At 37.3% G+C, this 19451-nt stretch overlaps 1 protein-coding gene across 2 annotated transcripts in view; it reads left to right on the forward strand.

The window, feature by feature from the left end:
• CYTH3 (cytohesin 3) overlaps positions 1 to 19451 on the forward strand; it is a 48447-nt gene that overhangs the window by 9212 nt on the left and 19784 nt on the right. The window contains exons 2-4 of one of the 2 annotated variants that reach the window (XM_004175668.6): positions 15631 to 15713; positions 16259 to 16323; positions 16733 to 16799. In XM_004175668.6, coding sequence (XP_004175716.1) covers positions 15631 to 15713; positions 16259 to 16323; positions 16733 to 16799 — 215 coding nt within the window. Of the gene's footprint in view, positions 1 to 15545; positions 15714 to 16258; positions 16324 to 16732; positions 16800 to 19451 lie in introns of those variants that run through there. The other variant, XM_030285023.4, reaches the window with a different exon arrangement.

Raw genomic sequence — 19451 nt, forward strand, 5'->3', positions numbered from 1 at the left:
TTAAAGCAGCATCCAACATTCGTCTGGGGACAGGGAGAGTATCTGTGCTCATGTTCCCACTGTCTCTTATCATTTGTGCTGCTATCATCCTTGATTTGTAGTTTGCAGCTTAACCATTTTCTGAGTGGAGGTTGAAACTGGTAGTCAAGGCTAGTCAGAGTTTAGGGAATTGGCTCTTGTGTCTAGGAAAACTTTTGCAGTCACAGAAGGGAGAGATTAAGAAGTTCCAGGTATATGGGAGTAGTTTATTCTTTGTGTAGATGTTGCTGATTAATTCTGTAATCTCAGAACTGTGGGAATCTCAGGCTGAATCTTAAGCTTGTATTCTGTGTATTATGTGTGATCAGCCTTTCTAGGCAGCTGACATTTCAGTTTGCTGTACATGTTTTAGCAAGGATAGATGAATGGAGCATATGGATTTGATTTTTTTTTGGCTATAGGAAGTGGATTTTTGTGCATTAAATATAGTAACTTTCTTTTTTTAAATATCTGAGTGGAAGCTTCCCCACTCCCAGTCTCCCAGTGATTTTTGTTTTTAATAAGAATACATGTAACTTTCTTCACTCTCATTTTGTGCTATGTAAGCTGAAAAGACTGCAGTGTTTAGTCTTGGTCTTGTGATACTATGTCATTTATTGGTACATGAATGTTTTAAAAGATTAGGTGATATTTTATAAGAGCAAACATAAAAAAAGGACTGGTTTAAGTCTTTCTGCTGTGAATTCACTGATATTCAAAGTAAAGAAAGTATGTATTGTATTATTGTTCTTATTTGGCTGAAAACTTATTTATTTTCCTTTTATGTCTTCTACCTGAATATTAAGCCTAGAAAAGTAGCATGTGTTATGACGGGGAAAGGTTGGGTGAAATTGGTAATCCAAATTAAATACAAATAATACTCTCAAGTTTATAGAGCCTGTGGGTGGGTGGACTTGGCAGATCAATCCGTTGTGGTATGTTAGACTTGAAAGACCATATGGAGATGATTATTTTCTGGCATTTTGTAGTAAAGTTTTTGAAGGAAGTTTTAATTTTTAAATTTTCTTTTTTAAAGAAAAAGGAAGAACAACATCTTTTACATTGAGTAGTAAACTAGTTTGTTGTAGTAGCATATGTAAAAACAGTTTATTTGGAGGTAAGCTGCTAAAAGAAATTCTCCTACTGTTTTCCTATTGGTTGTCTTGTTTTCTGAAGGCAGCCAAAGATCCTGCGCAGCTGGGACTAATACAGGATCCAGCTGTAACTTTTTTTTATTGTTGTTCAGATGTCCGGTGATGGTCAGATCTAAGTTATTGTGTGGCAATTCAGTAAAGGAAAAGGGTAGGGTGGGAAAAAAAGTGACTCTCCATAAAAGTATTCCAGTAAAAGCAACAGGAACTAGGAGTATCCATTTCAGAGCTCTGCCATAAATCCCATCCTGAAATACTTAAACGCCTTCAGATTTTGCTGTAGACTTTAAGTCATGTAAGAGTTTTTGGTTAATTTTTTAAACAGAAATGAAGTGAACTGGTTGGAATGGGAAGGTGCCTGTTCTTTCAAATTACTTAATGGAAGAAGATGCTGTTTTCTCATTCACAGTACAAGGTTTTAGTCTCTTTACTCTCTTTACAGTATTGGTGCAGTATGTAATGCTACAACATGGAGTAGATTAACAGGTTTGGTTTTATTAATTTCACTAGTGCTGTGTCTTGCTAGTTTTTGTTTTACAGATCCTGAGAATGTGAGAAGGGGAGAAGCCTAATATTTTTCTATAGAATTTGATTTACCTTTGGTATATTTGGTGCTTCCAACTCTGTCTTTTAGGTATCTACTTTCTTTCCAAATCTTCATTCTGAACTTAACTTGCCGAGGAAGTCCGTCAAATAGCTGCCTGAATTTCAGAGTTCATTTACTGTTACTCCAAGCCTTTAATTTTTACTGTAATTACTCAATCAGTTTGTAATTACACTAGTCTTAAGAAATTTAAGAACTTTAATTACAATAGTATACAGATTATAAGTCCTGATTGACTGAAATATACTTCAAATACTGTAAGTTATAGCCATCAATACTGACAGTGACATGAATTTTAAAACATTATTACTGTCTCAAACATAACCTGGATTCTGCATTTCTTTCTGTGTGCCTCAATTGGTTGTTGATATTAATTTTTTTTTGAGGAAAAATAAAAGATGACAATTTATGGTGGGTCTGTTGGCTGTGGGATAGCCTGGCACTTTGCCCCTCAGTGCTAGAAAAGAACAGCAACAACAACTTATTTTCCTTCCTGAGTAAGTAGGAGCTGATCTCTGGCTTCAGAATGGAAGTAAAATGTGGACAAAAGCTATGCTTTAAAGGCAGAACAGTTTTAACACAAACCAACTGCAATGCAAAAATATCTGTGATGTCCTTTTGCATACGATATTTTAAATTAACACCATGCAAATAATTTGCTTTACCCTTTTTTTTGACATTTGCAGGGATTAAATAACCAGTAATACATTTTATTCTTGTTTAGTAAGAAGGGTAGTCAGAGTTCTTTTCTCCCTATTTTTAAAAGCTATGATCTTTATGTGAATTGTGAAGAGCCTAAAGGAATCTCTCAGTTGTTTTCTTGAAGTGCAGATCAACTTCCAGTGCATTTTGCAAAATTGGTTTTATGTAGACCCTGCCAGTGTCCAAGACCATGAAAATACAGCAACTAGACTAAGAAACTTGGCTTACAGATTTGCTTTAGGATGTTTTGGCTGTATTAATGACACATTATGAGGAGTATTAAGAAAATATTTGTGGCTTGAGAATAAAATCTGCCAGCTAAGTTGAAGAAAGTAGTATGATAATGTCTTGCATCTTGGAGAGGGAGAGAACACTGCCCTGCAACTATTACTGTATTGTGTTTTTCTGTGGAGCTCATATGGGCTTAGGAGATCTGATTTTGTAATGTGATGGGAGAACATCAAAAGGTCCTTCTCACATTGGAGAAATAATAGTACAACAATTCTAGCAAAGTTTTGGCTTTTCACTACCTCATTTTACATTTTGAAGAAAGGGTTTCCTGCTGAACAAACACATGTTAGTCTGATAGCATTTTCCTGTATTTGAATTGTGAACAGTCAAATGACTCAAAAAAATGTATGTTGAAGTAGATACAGGGTTTTAGCATAGAATATGTGCATACAATAAATCTATTCAACTAATCAGTCTGCTTCCTTTCCCTCCCACCCCTTACAGCTGGAAGTTCATCAGCTTCTGCTACTATATCTAGCTTCCTCTCGAGACTTTCTGGGATAGAGTTAACAGTGGTGGCAGGCATTAGTGAACAATGTTGTGATTATATTCTGTGCGTCTGTATAAGTTGTCATTTTCCATTGGTGCTATTTCTAATGGAAAATATGTCATCTATTTAGTACAAGCATATTATGTGTGCCGTGCGAAGTTGCATGCTGCAGGGTTTAGTGAAGCATGTACATCATCATTAAATTAGTATAAAATATTTCTAGATTTCATTAGCAACCAATTTGGCATTTAAAATGGAAAATTTATGATAAGGTTATATTTTCGTAAGTTCTTAGCTAAGGTAACACAGGATGGCTGGACTTTCATTGTTAGTTTGTAATTAATTATGCTTTGAGGTTCTTTAGTGGATGTTAAGACATTGCTTTGAGGTACAAAGAATGGAAGAATTCAAAAAAAGAAAAATTAAATGCTTCCAGTTGTCTTATCAGTTGTGAGCTTGATGATAAAATACTTGCAGTCAGATCTAATGAAATTTAATAGCCTGATTAAAAACTGTTATAATTTATTTTTGTTTAACTTCTTTCTTTAAAGGACCACAATGTAATTTTTCAGAAACAGCTTCTGGACATTTGGAGATCCTGGTTAAACATCTGCAGGGCCAGTTGAGTATGGCACTTAGGTGTTCTGGTTGAGCTTCAAATGCTTCAACAAAGTTCTAGGTCCACTTTATTAAGACATTTTAAGAAGGTAGAATAGATGCTATGATTCAAGAATCTTTTAGAAGTAGTTTTGGTATGATTTTCAAGTGGACTGTAGACTGCTGCCTGTGCAGATGTATGTCAGAATTATTTAGGGACAAAATTCTAGGCTTAATAGTGCCAGTTCCTTTATTACCAACCACTTCTTTCAGTGTTCAGGAAATCATTTAAACAATAAAGAGTTTACCTGTGAATGGTGTTCTCCAGGTGGTTTGTACTCACTGCTGCATTGTCCATGTCTGTGATACACAGAAGAATTTCTGAACTGCATTAGTAAGTTTTCCCCGTTCAATATGTGAGCTGTGTCAGTGGAGCTGCAGACACTGTTGCTACAGACTGTTTAACAGAAGTTATAACTTGGTATTGCTGGCTGCCCTAAGGCAAATTTAGGATAATTGCAAGTATGTTAGTATAAGTCAGATTTTTTTCAGTCTTAGACAAAGTTTGTCTTTGTATAATGAAAGCTTGTGCCAGGTAGAACACTGCTCTGAAGGCACTACCTCTTTGGAAAGGTGTTTAGCAGAGTCTACATCTGACTATGCTGTAAATGGAACTGGTATGTGCAGGTGAAAAATCAGGATTTGCTCTAGGTTTTACCCATTTAGGAAGTGATATCTTTTATTGTTATCTTTTGTGCCGTGTTGAGGGGTCCCAGAACTAAAACACATAGTCCTACTTAGATGTTTTGTAGTCAACAGAAATACTTAGTCTTTGAGCATGACAGGATGAAGTGGAAATCTTAGAAAAAATGTTTATTAATAGGACCAGTGGGAGCTGGTGGACTTAAAAACAAGATTGAGGGTTGAATCCCAGTTAGTTGCTTACATTTTCAGGGAAAATGCTGAATCTCAGAGATACTGAGAGCAGTAAAACTAAATTGCTTAGCTCTTTGAAGTTGTATGGATATGATTTTTTTTTTTCTTGTTAGGTACTTAGCTGAGAAAAATGACTAAGTTACTTCAAAATAAAGTACAAAAGATTATGTGTTCAGATTATTTTTCACTGATCTCTGGAAGGAATGCAGTGATTTTGCCAGTAAGGGGCAGAGAAAACAGCTTAGAAAGGGCAATGTAATATTTCAGCACATATAGTTGAAACAGTTGGGGAAAGTTTAAATAGGAAGAATGTATTTATTCAAATGAGTTTTTGATCAGAATGCCAGGAGGTCTGCCTGGAGTATGAAAAACCTTTATTTTTGTAACATATAACTTATGTCTGTACTTAGAAGAATTTCAGCAGATGTTGAATGTGCTCTATTTTGGAAATATGGTGAAGCAGATTTGGTATGACTGCTGATGGGCTTTTGCCAAGCAAAGAATGAGAGACCAGGGGTTTGACCTTATGGTAAGTGGATCCATCCAACAGACTTGTTATCAGTGGGCCGGATAAAAAGCTCTTTTATATCTGAATTAGTGACCTGTCAAACTAATTGTTTCATGGTGTGATGGCAACCAACAATTCACAAAAGCTTTGTGTACTCTTTTCTGATGAATCTGAAAATGTTTTGCAGTCTTAAACGAAGCTTTGCTATTCTTTCACCAACAAATCTTAGTAAATTCCTGACTCTCTCTGTGCCCTCTCAGACTTCAGGCAATGTGACCAATGAGCCTGTTGATGTAATAGTAAGAAACTGGAGCATTTCAAACCTAAGATAGCCAAACAGCAAGGTGCTGTATTAGCTGTACTGCATTTCTCTCCAAGTACTGCAACTCAGTGGTTTCCATAGAAGGTACCACAGTTACTTTTTTTGGAGGAGACTGCAGGAATTTCAAAGGCTTACACAACATCAGGCTTCACATTGTGCACAGAGTTGTGCATCCTGGAATCTGTCTTGTTTTGGGTGAATATAAATGCTGCTCAGGCAGTTAGTTGATAGATGAGCAGTCCTGTGTGGCACTTTGTAGCTGCCTTTGGGACATTCCTCAGGGAAGGAAGATTGCTTTCAAATCCAGCAGTTGCTCCACCTCCTTCAGTGTGCAACCGATCTTGGAAAATGAATAAATAGAAAACTTCTGCAATAAATACTGTTCTGAAATCTAACTCCAGAGCTGTGTCAGGCAGGGATGAGGGAAGGGGGAAAATCAACTTTGCCTTGCTTTTTCTGAAAATTGGATTGTGTGCTTTAGAAACAGCCGGCAATCCTAAGTAATGGCTAACGCTCTTCACTAATGAGCGCAGTGCTGTGAGCAGATCCCCTATTGCCAAGAGGAGATGTTACTGGAAATTTGTGACAGAAAGCCTGTCTGAGCCCAGCTGTTTTGCTGGGAACACGGTAGGTCTGATGAGCTGTGCCTGAATATTGAGCAGGATTTGGGGGTATTGCTGGCGACTGACCACAGGGTCTGGGCTCCAGGACCCCCCTGCAGCTGCTCTGCGACATTCCTGTCAATTTTCCGTGCTGCTCCTTGAAATGGATCTGACAGGAATGTCTGCTACTACTCTGGTGTGTTTGCTTTTCAAGTCTATTTTCCAAGATCTATCTTAGGAAAAAATGTAGGTACCTGCCAGCCAACCACTTCCTCTTTCCAGTAACTCGGGGTGACTGGGGAAACACAGTCCTTCTGTAAGGGTAAAGTTGAAACACGTTGCTACAGTCTTATTCTTTTTTCCTTCTCATACCATTTCAAAAGCTGAAGGAATCAGTGTTTTTGTTTGCCTCTTCCTCACGCAGATTGTGATGAAATGACCTCTGCTTTCAGGAGGAGTTGTCCCACCCTTGGTCTGAGTTGTTTGGATCCTAGAGCTGAAAGAAGTCTAAATTGGCAGCAGGACATGTCTGGTTAGTCCAGTTGTTCACAGGGACTACTGGGACTCATGCACCAGTGGGAGGTGAAGTCTCCCTGCTTTCCTTTTCATCCACACATACTCCTTGGGATGGCTGGGAGAAAGAGTCCTCTCCTGACTGACAAGGAAAAGAAGTTGACAGAGGAGTATTTGCTCTTTTCCTGTCAGTAGTTTAAGCTTTGCCTCACACTCGACAGAGCTGCTGGGAGTCATCCTAAACGTGCTGAAGTGACCACAGAACCAAATCCTGAGCAGTGGCTGCAGTACTTCAGGTTATCCTGCTGCCCAATGTGTATGGGCTCCCACTTGTTCCACCTGTTTTCCATCAGCAGTCTGAGCAAGCCACTCTCCCATGCTGGTCATCCAAAGAGTTGCTTAAAGATAAAGTATTTTTCAATTCCTGTCAGTGTTGTCTGTATGCTTGGCTCAATCAGAAGTGAGCTGTGCTGTCATAGAAATTAGTCATGGGACCATCCAGTCCCTTTCCATCCAGTCCTTTGTAGAATTCTGTCTAGTAATACACTACAGTTGTACTGGGCAAAACCATAAATGCCTCAAATTAAAAGGCACATCCTACTCCTGTTGTGTGGCTTAAAATATCTTACTTGTGGAAAGCTATTGCATCTACACATTTCAATTTCAGAATTTTCTCTTTTTGCTGCAGGCAAGCAAAATGCGCTGCTCTTTTGCTGACCTTTCTTTGCTCTGTAGTGAATGAAGGGTTTCAGCTAAAGACATGATATCTCTAATGTGACACTTAGCTATGCTGTGCATAGCTGGCATGGTGATCTGTTCCTTTCACCTCCTATATAGTGTTGAGGGGGAGCCCTGATTTCCTTCCCAAGACTCCCACTTGAAAAGTGGCTGTTGTTCTGCATTGCCAGTGGATACACAATGTGCTATCAGCTGTTGTCCCTGGTCTCCCCATGTGTTATTGCTGGATCATTCTCTTCCTCAGGGGGTGCTAAAATTTTTTGTGACCTGAATCTTGCCATGAAAGTGTACAAAAGAAATTCAGAATTTGCCGACTTCCACTCTGTAAACACTAAATTCGTGTTAATGCATGCTATAAATATAATGTACTAGAAGCAAAGGCTTTCAAATGCAAACATCCAGAGAAAATTTGTTTGATTTCAGCCATGGTACTACCTAAGTTCCTCATTTGTTTCTCCAGTTTTGCACATACAAATGCTCCACAGAGAGAGAATTATGACTGAGCTTTCCCGAAATTACTTATCTGTGAGATTTTGCTGTGCAGCATAGATAATGAGAAGGGAGGAAAAAAAATTGTTTCTGTTTGACAGTATTTTGTTGGTTTGATGCAGTGTAAAGAAAAAGCTTGTGGCCACTTTGTTTTGGAAGAGTGATACCTGTATTTATAATGGTGGTATTACTACACAAAGCTGATTCTGGTCACCCTTCCTCATTATTTGCTGTGCAGAAAAGAAATCAGATGCAATCATTTTGTTAAAAAGCTGAAAGCAGAGTAAGAAAATTTTAAGGCAGTATAGATGGCCCCACTGTCCCTAAGCCAGCAGCACAATACAAGATTGTGCATTTTTACTTACAGTGCTTGGCACTGCACAGCATTGCATTTGTCCCACATTACTTCAACGTTACTGTTTTCCATGTTGGAACGGGACTGTGATGTTAAGATGCGATAATGTGGTAGTGTGTAGCTGTAACACTGAAATCAGAATGGTGATTCACCAGAATTCCTGAATAGTAATTGGTAATTGATGCTGGTGAAGGCAAATGTTATGTTGGATAGTATTTCCTCTATCTGTGCTAATCTGTTCATAGCCCTCTCTGAAACACACACTACTACAGTGTGGCCAACATCTCCTTTTTTAATTTCCACATTAGCTGGCAAAAAAATTTTCTGCACTTCTTAAATATGCATGGATATGCATATTTTAACACTTTCTATTATTAATGGAAGTATTAATGTATTTGGGTAAGAGACTTAAAATGTTAAATTAAACTCAGCTTTCTTTTCATATTCAGTAATTTGTATTTACATATTTTAGAAAGAAAAGTTGGCCTAGAAGCATCTTCTGATCTCGAAGCAAGAGTAGAGTGACTTCAAAAGAAAAATGCTTCCGAAAGGAAATCCATGCTTATCTATTATTAATATCAGGTTGAACTACTTTTAGTATTTAGAGAATACAGCCTGTAAGGGTGGGGTTTTGGGGCTGAGCTAAGCGAGTTTTAGGGCTGGCTGACCTCAAGGGGATTGCTGTCCCCCTGTACCTTTGTGCTGCCAGGAATTTCTGCTGTGCCTGTTTCGTTGTCTTGGGTAATTCTGCGGTCCCTTGGTGAAAGCATTTGTCCTGCTAAACAGTGGAAAAGCCAGCTCAGAAAAAGGCATCGAATGGCAAAGCAGTGCAGGAACATTGAGGAGCCAGCTCATTACCTGTGAAATCTTGCTCAGACCTTGTCCCTGTGTGTTTTTTCTTTGTTTTCCCGAAGTGATGCTCCTTTATGTGATTGAAAGTGGTTCTTTTGTTTTGTTTAGTTGCTGCAGAACATTTGACTTCCTAAACATAAAACGTTGAAATAAGACACACTATTGAATTAAAGGAGGTCAGTATAATATAATCATGACCTTCAGTACTGCCTGCTCATGAAAATAAAGAGCATGGACAGGAAAAAAAATACTCTTTAACTTAAACACACCCTGCTTTCTAATGGCCAGTATCTGTGTCAGAGGCCTAATTAGGAGCTCAAAAGCAAAGGAGGTGCCTCTCCAGTTTCTGTGGGTATATCTGAAGATTGGAAGTTGCTGTAAAGCCCCTCTTTGTGCTTTGGTGCCGTTAAGAAGGGCAGCTCATGGCTCCCAGGCAGGATTAGCAGCTCATGCGAGAGCTCTGGGAAGCCTTTCCCTCCCTGCTCCCCTGCACAGCTGTTGGTGCTCTGATCTCTGCTCACATTTGTAAAGACACATCTGCTTTTGCTGCTGGCTCCTCTGCCTTCTGTACTCCACAGACAGAAACATTTGCAGGTACCATGGCAGGGCATATCAGTTGTGATATCTGAAGTAAGATGGTTTTTGGGAGGCAGGTAAAACTTTCCTTCCCTCCAAATCGGTGTTATCTGGACCCTGATTTTGCACAATTTTGCAGCTGCCTACTTTCTGCTTGACTAGAGAGGCTAACACATTAACAAATTATGTAGGGCTATTTCTGGCCAGAACAAAAACATAATCTTGCCTTATTTGAAGTAATTCTTGCAGATTATAAAAAATACTGTTCGTTTTTTACAAGAGATGGTTTCAGTCTTGATGGTACTATCACCCTGCTGGACCTTCTCTGTGTAGAACAAAAAATGTATTTCATATTTCCAATTTTTTATGCTTTTATCTGTTTTTAAAAAAACCTACACAAATGTGTACCACTGATATAATAAATCTCCTGTGCAGCAGAAGTAAAATAAAATAATCTTGAAGGTGTAGCAAGTCAGAGGGAAACTATTTCCTCTAAATTCCCGAAAATGTATTTTTATGTGGTAATATTAATATTTATAGGGTTCCCCCTTCCTGTTATTAGAAGCACAAAATGATAATATCTTTACTGTAACTTTCCTGCAAAGTATGTCCTTATCCTAAATAAAAAAATGTTTTCAGGAACATCTTGTAATGGTGTGATTTCCAGCAGCTGAACAATGAGAATGATGGATGTGCGTTGGAGGTTCTCTTCTGGGTTTGGCCACTAATGTGATTTCTGGCCACAGAGTCCCTTGTGATTGAAAACTCAAAATAACTCTGCAAGCCATGGATTCTGTCCTAGATTCCTCATACCACCAACTGGTGATTTTTTTTGTATGTAAAAGGATATTGTGTACAGGATTATTTCCCCCGTTAATGGAGGTGTCACTGCTCCCATGCTGGAACATGCTCAGCAGTGACTAAAAAGCAGATTCACATAGTAAGGTAGTTAAGGAAGCAGCCAAATCCAGCTGGTTTTACTGATGAAATTTAGTGTAGCTACAGTTTGTTTCTGCATATGAAGTGAATCTATTCAGAAGGATGTCCTCCTACGAAAACTTCTATGGAATTTTTAATAGCCAGAAGTGGTTGGAGCATTGTTTATACATCTTGTCTGAAAGCTGGAAAATGTTCCTGTAATCAAGTTTTTAAAAAAAGGGAATATGTAGAGGGAAAGGAAGAGAGAATAGCCTGAGAATATCCGTTGAGGCAAATGTTCTGAGACAATCAGATTTGTTCTCAGAGATGAATGTATATTATTTTAAAGGCCAGAAGAAACATGTCTCCTCATTTTGTGTATGGGTGAGGAAAAGTTTGTTTAGTTTAAAGCCTTGCATTATATAAATATCTTTACACTTGCAAGATGTTTCAACTGCAGCAAAATTAAATTCCCTCTAAATTGTTTTTTTTTTTTTGCTTGGAATGCAAATACTGAAGACCACTTATTTGGGACTGACACAGAAGAAGGAAAATGTTTATCTTTATGAAACCAAGAAGTTAGCTGAGCAGTGAGAGTCAGCGTGTTGTATTGCTTTGTAAGTGGGGTTACAAAATTAGTGTATAGCATTAGTGTTTTGTCTGTGTTAGATATTGTTAGATGTTTGCTTTCTGCTGGTTGTGGATATTTTACTGTGTCCTCTTGAGAGATTGAACTCTGAAGTCAGTTGAAGGGGTCAAGTGAGATTGCTTTAGACTTTGGCTGGTGACTGTCAATTAAAAGGCTAATGAGTGAATTTAAACACAGGAGTTTTGCTTCTTATTGCTGGAGAGCTGGAAAATATGTGAATTTTACTACTGAGAAAGGGGACAGTATTATGGTCTTGGAAATTACTAGATTTCTGTTTCCTATTATGGAATTTGCTCCTAGATTTCACTAACCTGTGGGAACTTTCTTTGCAAGCTGATCTGTTGCAGTTCTTTCTCAATCTCTAAAAGTTTTGGGTTTTTTGGTACTTTCTATCTCAAAAATGCTTCGTATTGAGAGATAATGCTCTTCTTTGGATATTGTACTTGGGTTCTCCATAGTGGAGAATTTCTTAACCAAGTGACATCACAACTGATGCACGATACACTTAGTTTTGTGGTGAGGTGCAGTTTGTTTGTTTTCCCTAGCGCAGTGTAGTAAACAGACTGTTCCATTAAATGTTGCATTGCAGGATGTTCATTTAAGTACATACAGTTCAGTTGCGGGAATTCTTTGGGCCAAGTTGGAATATATTAAATATTTTCCTGGGGTTTTTTTCATGTTGGTAGTAGGAATAGTATTGCAATGTATACGGTGTTGTGTGTTTCTTTCTTTTTGTTTGGCCAAGAATATAATTTGTATTTTCAACAATGTGTTCATCATGAATAAAATATAATGTTTTGACTTTCTATTTAGTAGTACCTGAAGGTCTGAAGTTCTAGAAAAAGGAAATGCTCTCCCTGTAAGCTAAAAGATTTCACAGAAATTACTTACATTAGAGCATTGTCTTTATTTAAAGATTAGAAGATAGAGTGAAAGAATGCTGCAGCTGTAGCTTGTTCACTGTACTGAAATGCTTTTGTTCTTTTTTAGTATTTAAACGTTCATGCTAACTCCTCCCATCCTGTCTACTTTGTGTTTAGATTGGTGAAAGAAACAAAACTCACAGAAGTGACTCAGAGAGGACAGCTAGAAAATTTGTTTTACAGAACAAATATATAATACGTGCTCCATGAGTTATTTTTTTTGTGGAGGATTATGTGAACACAGGGTTGAAAAGACATGTTTGCTGGAGGCAAAAGGGTGGTCGTGGGAAGGGTCTTGCCAGAGTAGATAATTTCTTACCATGTACCTGCAATGTTTGCTTAGGACTGTGGAGATGTTTTAATCCACCATTGTGTGTTACCCTCCTATGTTAATATTTCAAAAGCCTTAATCGAAGCACAGGAATACTGTTAATTTAAGTTTAATTTAAGTTAGTTTAAGACAGAGTTGAAACAGCAGGTACAGTAGCCATAAAGTCCCACAGCCTCCTGGAGCAGACACCTTCCAGGCTGTAATGCCACGTGAAGTCTCTTCAGAAACTTTTTTTTGCTGCATTGAGTTTCCCACTGATACATTTTCTACAGCATAAAGAGCAGCACCAGAGCAGGGAGGCAGTCATGGACAACCAGAAGAAGGATGATAATGAGGCAAACATCTTCAGTATGACACAGAGGCCAATTCATGTGAGTACAGGACAGTGCACTTGGGAGTGACCCTTGCGAGTCAATCTCTGTGCTGGTAGTGTGAGGGGAAGAAAAATACTGTCTGTACCTAGAGTTTCTGGAAGTTGAGCTGTACTGTAACTCCCACTCAGCTATATCCTGGCTCTTCCACTCTTGTCAAAAGATACTGAAATATTTTGGCTCTGATATTTACATACCATTATTTAAAGATGTTGCAATAATGTCCAGTTTTATACAAGTGTTCTCCAAATGCGGAATCTTCTTTTCTAGCAGACTGCTTGTCTTGTATGTGGCAGATAAATACTTGATGTTATTCCCTAATGCAAAACATAGTCTGACTCCATTTAGCTTTTTTCCTTTCTGTCTAACAGCATCATTAATTATACTGTGAGGCTTGTCTCTACTGTGGCTGTGATCAGAGGGAAGGAGAATACGGCAGACAGTATTTGGGTGCTGTAGGAAAACACTGAGGTGTTTGATTTCTCTTTTTTTGTGGGTTGCTTGAGCATAGAAAGCTGTTACAATTCGTGTTGATTCCAAAAAAAGCAATTTCAGTTCTTTCCAGATATGCCAAACCTGTCCCAAGGAGCCTTCACTGCATGGTAGAGTAAGGGAGAAGAAACTGCAATACTACTCACTGGTGTGCAGATTTGGGAAGGGCTCATGGTAGTGGCTAATCCAGAGGTTTTATAACTCACCTTGATGAAAAAGCAATGCCACCTATGAATTCTAAATATTTATTTCTGCAAGATGATTTTCTGTTTGAGGTTTGATTTGTATTTCTAGTTGCCAGTGAAGGTGAGAGTTACCAAAATGTCTTGCTACAGCAAAGAGTTAAAAATTTAGCATCTCTTACTAGTACTGCTACTGTAAAGCTGCAGTGTCATTTCATCTACAATACTGCAGAAATGCTTTAAGGATATCAGAGTGTGCTTCCTAACTAAGAGAGTGATTATATATGGTTTTCCTTTTTTATAATCAACATTGGGTAGCAGTATTAATTTTTTTTGGTCAGTTACTTGGAATATTTGTGGTGTATTCATGTACATAGTGTGTGTATAGTCATTAATTCTCTGTGGTTTAGGATCTTGGAGTAAACATGTATGACAAAGATGTGATGTAGGGACATGTATTTGTAAAGTTTGATGTGAAAAGAATCCTACCACTATTTGCATGCAAGAGATTTTTAGGAGTGGGTGGCTTTCTTATGAGGAGAATAAGCAGGTAAACATATTGAAGTCTGGTATTTGTTCAACTGAAGACTGTCATTTCCTAAACTGAAAGTAATTTAATCATGTTTGTATCTGGAGTAGTTAAATGAAATCATTTGCCATAATTACTTCTTGTCTAACAAGGTCTGTCGCCATTTGGATTTTGTTATGATTTGGATCCAAAAGGAAAGGCGCTTAACCAGTGGATGTCGAAATAATCAATATATTTCATTATTGGGATTTGAACAGAAGCTGTTTTCCAAATGTGTGTTTAAAACTCTCAAACTGAACTTTTCTTTGTAATCCTGTTGCTACAGTCTGTTATGTGTGTATAGATCATAAAAGTGTCCTTGACCATCCCAAATGACTACATTTGTTGTGTGCTGCTCTTACGTATCTTATTAATTAATTTTGTTGTTCCATTTTACTGAGCTGGAAGGAAAAGCTGTTCTATAATTCAGGAGATATTTCCAAGAAAGTGGGTAGCATTAGAACTGTTACTGCAGGATTTTTGCACAGGAAGTGAATATTTGTAGCTGGATCCTAGTGCTGTACAAATTAGCAGGAGTAATCTCTGTCCAAAGAAATTTCCTGCTGGGGAACATCTGATTGTTCAGGAAAAGCAGCGGTTTTATGCTAATGATTTTTGGTCTTTGCTGGTTGTCAGACAGACACAGACAGGGTGAGGGTAGGATGAGTGACAGACACACATTTGCCTCCTCAGTAGCAACTGATTTTTATCAGCAGGGTCATGTATTTCATTTAGCATGGCCAAGGAGAAGCCTAAACTTGACTTAAATACTACAGCCTCACCTAAAAGATGTTATGCAAAGCCCATGTTTGTGTGATTCTGCTGCTGTATTTGTGTGTCCTACACCTGGGAGGTATTTGGTGTTAGGGTGTGTGTTGGGTTCTACCTGCCTGCATTTCCCTCTTCAAAGCAACCAAAGGAGGGGGCCCTGCTGGCATTAGAGGATGTCTGAATTCAGCACCAGGTCACACTTCTTGTGTATAGCATCACCTATTCTTTGGCTTTTTTTCCCTGGAAGATAGTAATATCTTCTGAATCATAATTAATTTACATGAAGAATTTTGGTATGTTATTGATGTAATAGAATTCTATCCAAATTGAATTTGGCAATTAAGCTGTAGAACCAAATCTTGCCACATCACATGATAACAAGATTCCTTTAATTGTCTGTATTTCTTTTGAAAGATAGATTCTGTCCATAGTCAGTCATTCAATTACCTTACTTAGATTTTAATAAAGCAGATTACAAATATATTAGATTTAGATTTCATTTATGTTGTTGGTTTTGATTTTTTTTAGGTTTTTTTTCTTGAAACTGATGTAGAAGAAATGTCGTGATGTTTCATATAAGCTTATTTTTCCTAATCAGCTTATTAAGCTTTATGAGTGATGATGAGGTATCAAATGCTAAAATGCAAATGCTGAAAAATTGTATGTTTTGCTCCATTCCAGTGCCTGATGACCTCTCCATGGAAGAAAGAGAAGAGCTTTTAAATATTCGTCGCAGGAAAAAAGAACTGATTGATGATATTGAGGTAATTGATTTACTGTAAAGATCCTTAGAAGACTTCTTCAGTAGATTAAGTTACAGATCTAAATATAAATTTCAGGTACTGGTTTTAAAAGCATATAAATTACTTAAACAAAATACTTCTAATAGTGAACGGGATTTATGCATCATATGAGTGCTTTTAAAAAGATTAACTTCTGAATTTATGTAATGCAATATGTGCAGATGTCCACATTTTATTTGTGTAATCAAAAACTATTAAACAGCAGATTTGCATCCAGGATAGGAGTGAGTGAGAAATGGGGGCAAAGAAGTTTTATTAATTGATAAAGGCAGCTTGGTTTTGGTGCTCTGGGACAAGTACACACTGAGAATGCAGGTTCAGGTGTTCAAGTCATTCAGTTGTGATAAAATCTTTAAATACTTAGGAAGCCCTAAGTTGGTTCATTTTTCTTCAGGTGAATAACATATATTAGAAAAAAAAATCTAATTGATCATATTATTATATGATAGTTGATTTCAAAAGATGCTCTAATGTAGGTTAATGTATTGTCCTTCCTTCTTTTACAGAGATTAAAATTTGAAATTGCTGAGGTTATGACTGAAATTGATAATCTGACTAGTGTAGAAGAAAGGTAAGTAATGCCAACATATGGACATGATTCAGTAAGACCTTGGAACAGATCTTCCAGGAACAGCGAGTAAAAATACCTTTCCCATTCTAAACAAAGGATGGATGACCTTTATTTAGTCTGTTATAAAGCTTGACTTTATCCCATGCAGGCGTGTCATTTGTTTGGATAGAGAATATGTTGGATAGAGTGTAATATTTTATTGCCCAGTTGATAAGGATATGAGTCTCTGAAGCTGCAATTGCTTAAAGGAGTTGAAAATAGTATCATAATTTTCTCCATTATAAAAAGTAAATGTCTTGATTTTCTAGTAGAAAATACCAAGTAGCTAAAACAAATTATAAGGTCATCTAGAAATCTTTTTGTTAGAGTGACTGGTAAGTGCTTGTTGTTTCTTTGTCTCTATATGTAGCAAAACTACACAAAGAAATAAGCAAATAGCCATGGGAAGGAAGAAATTCAACATGGACCCTAAGAAGGTAGAGATTTTTTTTTCACTTGTCAGAAATCAAGTTTCTGCTTGTAGTATGATCTATGACAAATACTTCTATGTTTTTTTTTTTAAGAAATATTTCTGATAATGTAAGTTCATAGGCCTTATTTGCATGTCCTGTAACACACTGAGCAGAGGGTTAAATTGGAAGCAGCCATCAGGTCATGTGCCAGCTGTGTGCTTCTTTCATTTAAATAAACCCTTGATAATGCAGGTTACTTATCAACAACCAAATATGCCAGGTATTGATTGACCTGGCTTGTCTTGTACCTGATAGAGGTGTTCTATGTTGATATGTCAAATATAATTAAATTTTTTTTCCATATTCATACTTCTTTTTCTTTAATGCTCTCCTATTTTATCTTTCAAAATACCTTTGCCGTATTTTTTGTTTTCGTGCAGACTTTTATATTTGGATATCTAAAGCCTGTTTCTGAAAAAGGCATGTGTGAACATCTGTATTTTTGTACATACATATATACATATAGATGTGTACCTCTCTGACTTGTACAAGCTTGGTTACCAGTTTCAAGGAATCTGCTCTGCATGTACCCCAGAAGTAATGGAGTTCTTTCTGGAGTGCCTCTCGGTTTCTTAAATAGTTGTTAATTTTCTGGAAAATTTGGGGACTTGCACATTCTCTTACAGATTTCCCCTGCAGTGTTTAAAAGAGCTTCTTTGACATATTTGACCTTTAGCCTTTGGTTTTCATATTTCAGCTTCCTTGCTTTGTTTTATTGTCCTCTATTGTTTGTAATTGAGATTCCATTTTGAATTTCTGAAGCATATTCTTTAAGGTCTTCTTGGAAATCATTTAGCATTTGTTTTTCTGTGTTCTTGACATGTTTTTTTCCCAATTGTATTGAATTCAGTTGCATTTTGGTGGCTTTTCTGAAATGTTCCAAGTACAGTATGGCTTCTGTTCTTCAGACTGTTTCCAATTTGACAGAAATTCTCAAGTACAAGAACCCTTTCTAAAATGCTGGCCATGTATTTTATTTTTATTTTCCGTTTTGGTGACTGCTTAACTTCTGTTCTGTTGAGGGCAGAATACCCCCAAATATCCTGTTAGTTTCCTGTGGTCTTCCAGCTCTTTCAAGTCCTAGAAGTTTGTGGCAAAGTCACAGGATGATGTCAGATGCTTCATTCCAGCATTAACTATTTTTTGTTATGGTTCTTGCTGGATGAAATTATTTCTATAAATAGATGCTGTGGCCACATTGCTACTGTAACATAATTTAAATGTGGTGAACAGACTCAGAGTAGTAATTTCTTAATAATGTTTGCGATCAGTGGTGGCTGCAGTAGCTGTCTGCTTAAAGCTGGGTCATGATGTTGCTTGCAGCTGCTACTTTAAGTTACAGACAGCTGAAGTATGTATTCATCCTTCTGGTGCTGGAAAAGCTACCTGGGGTTCATTGGGAAAAGGATGTTTTTCATTTAACAGCAGGAGGGAAGGTGGTCTCTGGATTTAGGAATGCCAAAGAACTGGGGTAATAATACTTGGGTTGAACCCACCAAGTTTCCTCCTTTAAAACCAGGACACAGAGGTCTCATGTTTTCATATTAGCAGGAGCACAGCAAGGTAGTTTTCTTCTATCACTTCTATTTAAAGACCATTACACATTCATGTGTGTCTGTTGGGCAATTTTCTCTTGTGTTTAATGCATTTCCTGGATGTTGTACCTGGGAGTTTGGGTTTGGTGAGCTCCTGTGAGAAGGGCTGTAATGGTAAAGTTTGTAAAACACTTCAGGAATCCCTGTGCAGAGACAAAGTTTTGCTGGAAATTCACCATGCTGGAGTTGGTACTGCCTGTGTTGGGCCCAGGAAATGAATTCTCTGTGACAGAGGCAGGGTTTAAATAACTGCAAAATTTATAATTGAGTTATTGCAAAAGCGATGAAATTCAAAGCAGATTTCATTGTAGTGAAGTAAAATAAAAAATAAATCCATGCAATATTTGTAGTGAATTTTGAAAATGTCTGTAGCAATGGGTTTTGTGTGGGTAAGTTAAACTAGTACAGCTGTCATCTGTCTCCTGTCAGTCTACAGAAAGAAAATTTGCATCAAGACAAAAGATAGTGTGGGAGGTACTGGGGGTTTGCTTGGCCTATTTTGGCATTTATTCCAGACGCTGAAGTTGTTGTCCCAGAAAAATTACTTTTCCTGTTCTGGTTTTTTAGCATCTTAGGAATAAATAAAAAGAAAGATCCAGGAAAAGGAAAATTAAATTGATTTTTGCAGTATGGTAAAGTGTCTGCTTCTGTGCACAGAAATTTGTTTTCCATACTTCAAGTAATGTCCATTATCAGTAACTTGCACAACTTCAAAAAACCTATTCAGATCAGTCTGTTTATACTAAACATGAATAATGTGGTCCAGGTGTTGAACCAAGGGAATCTGCTATTTCTGATATCAGAGGAAAGATTCTCTTTTGATTTTCAGAGATGAGAGCTTTTTGTATAACTTGGGATGGGAAAAAGCACTACGTTTTGTAGTCAAATATTGTATAAATAAGCTTTGAAGGGATTGGTTTTGAGGAAAGCTCAGCAATTTCTTGTTCAAGATATAATGGATATATTCTTTGAAAAGAAATCATGTCTGTTGTGAAATGACTTATCAAAATATTAAGTTGTC

This window comes from Taeniopygia guttata, chromosome 14 (assembly GCF_048771995.1).
Source record: "Taeniopygia guttata chromosome 14, bTaeGut7.mat, whole genome shotgun sequence".
Classification (NCBI taxonomy): Eukaryota; Metazoa; Chordata; class Aves; order Passeriformes; family Estrildidae; genus Taeniopygia; species Taeniopygia guttata.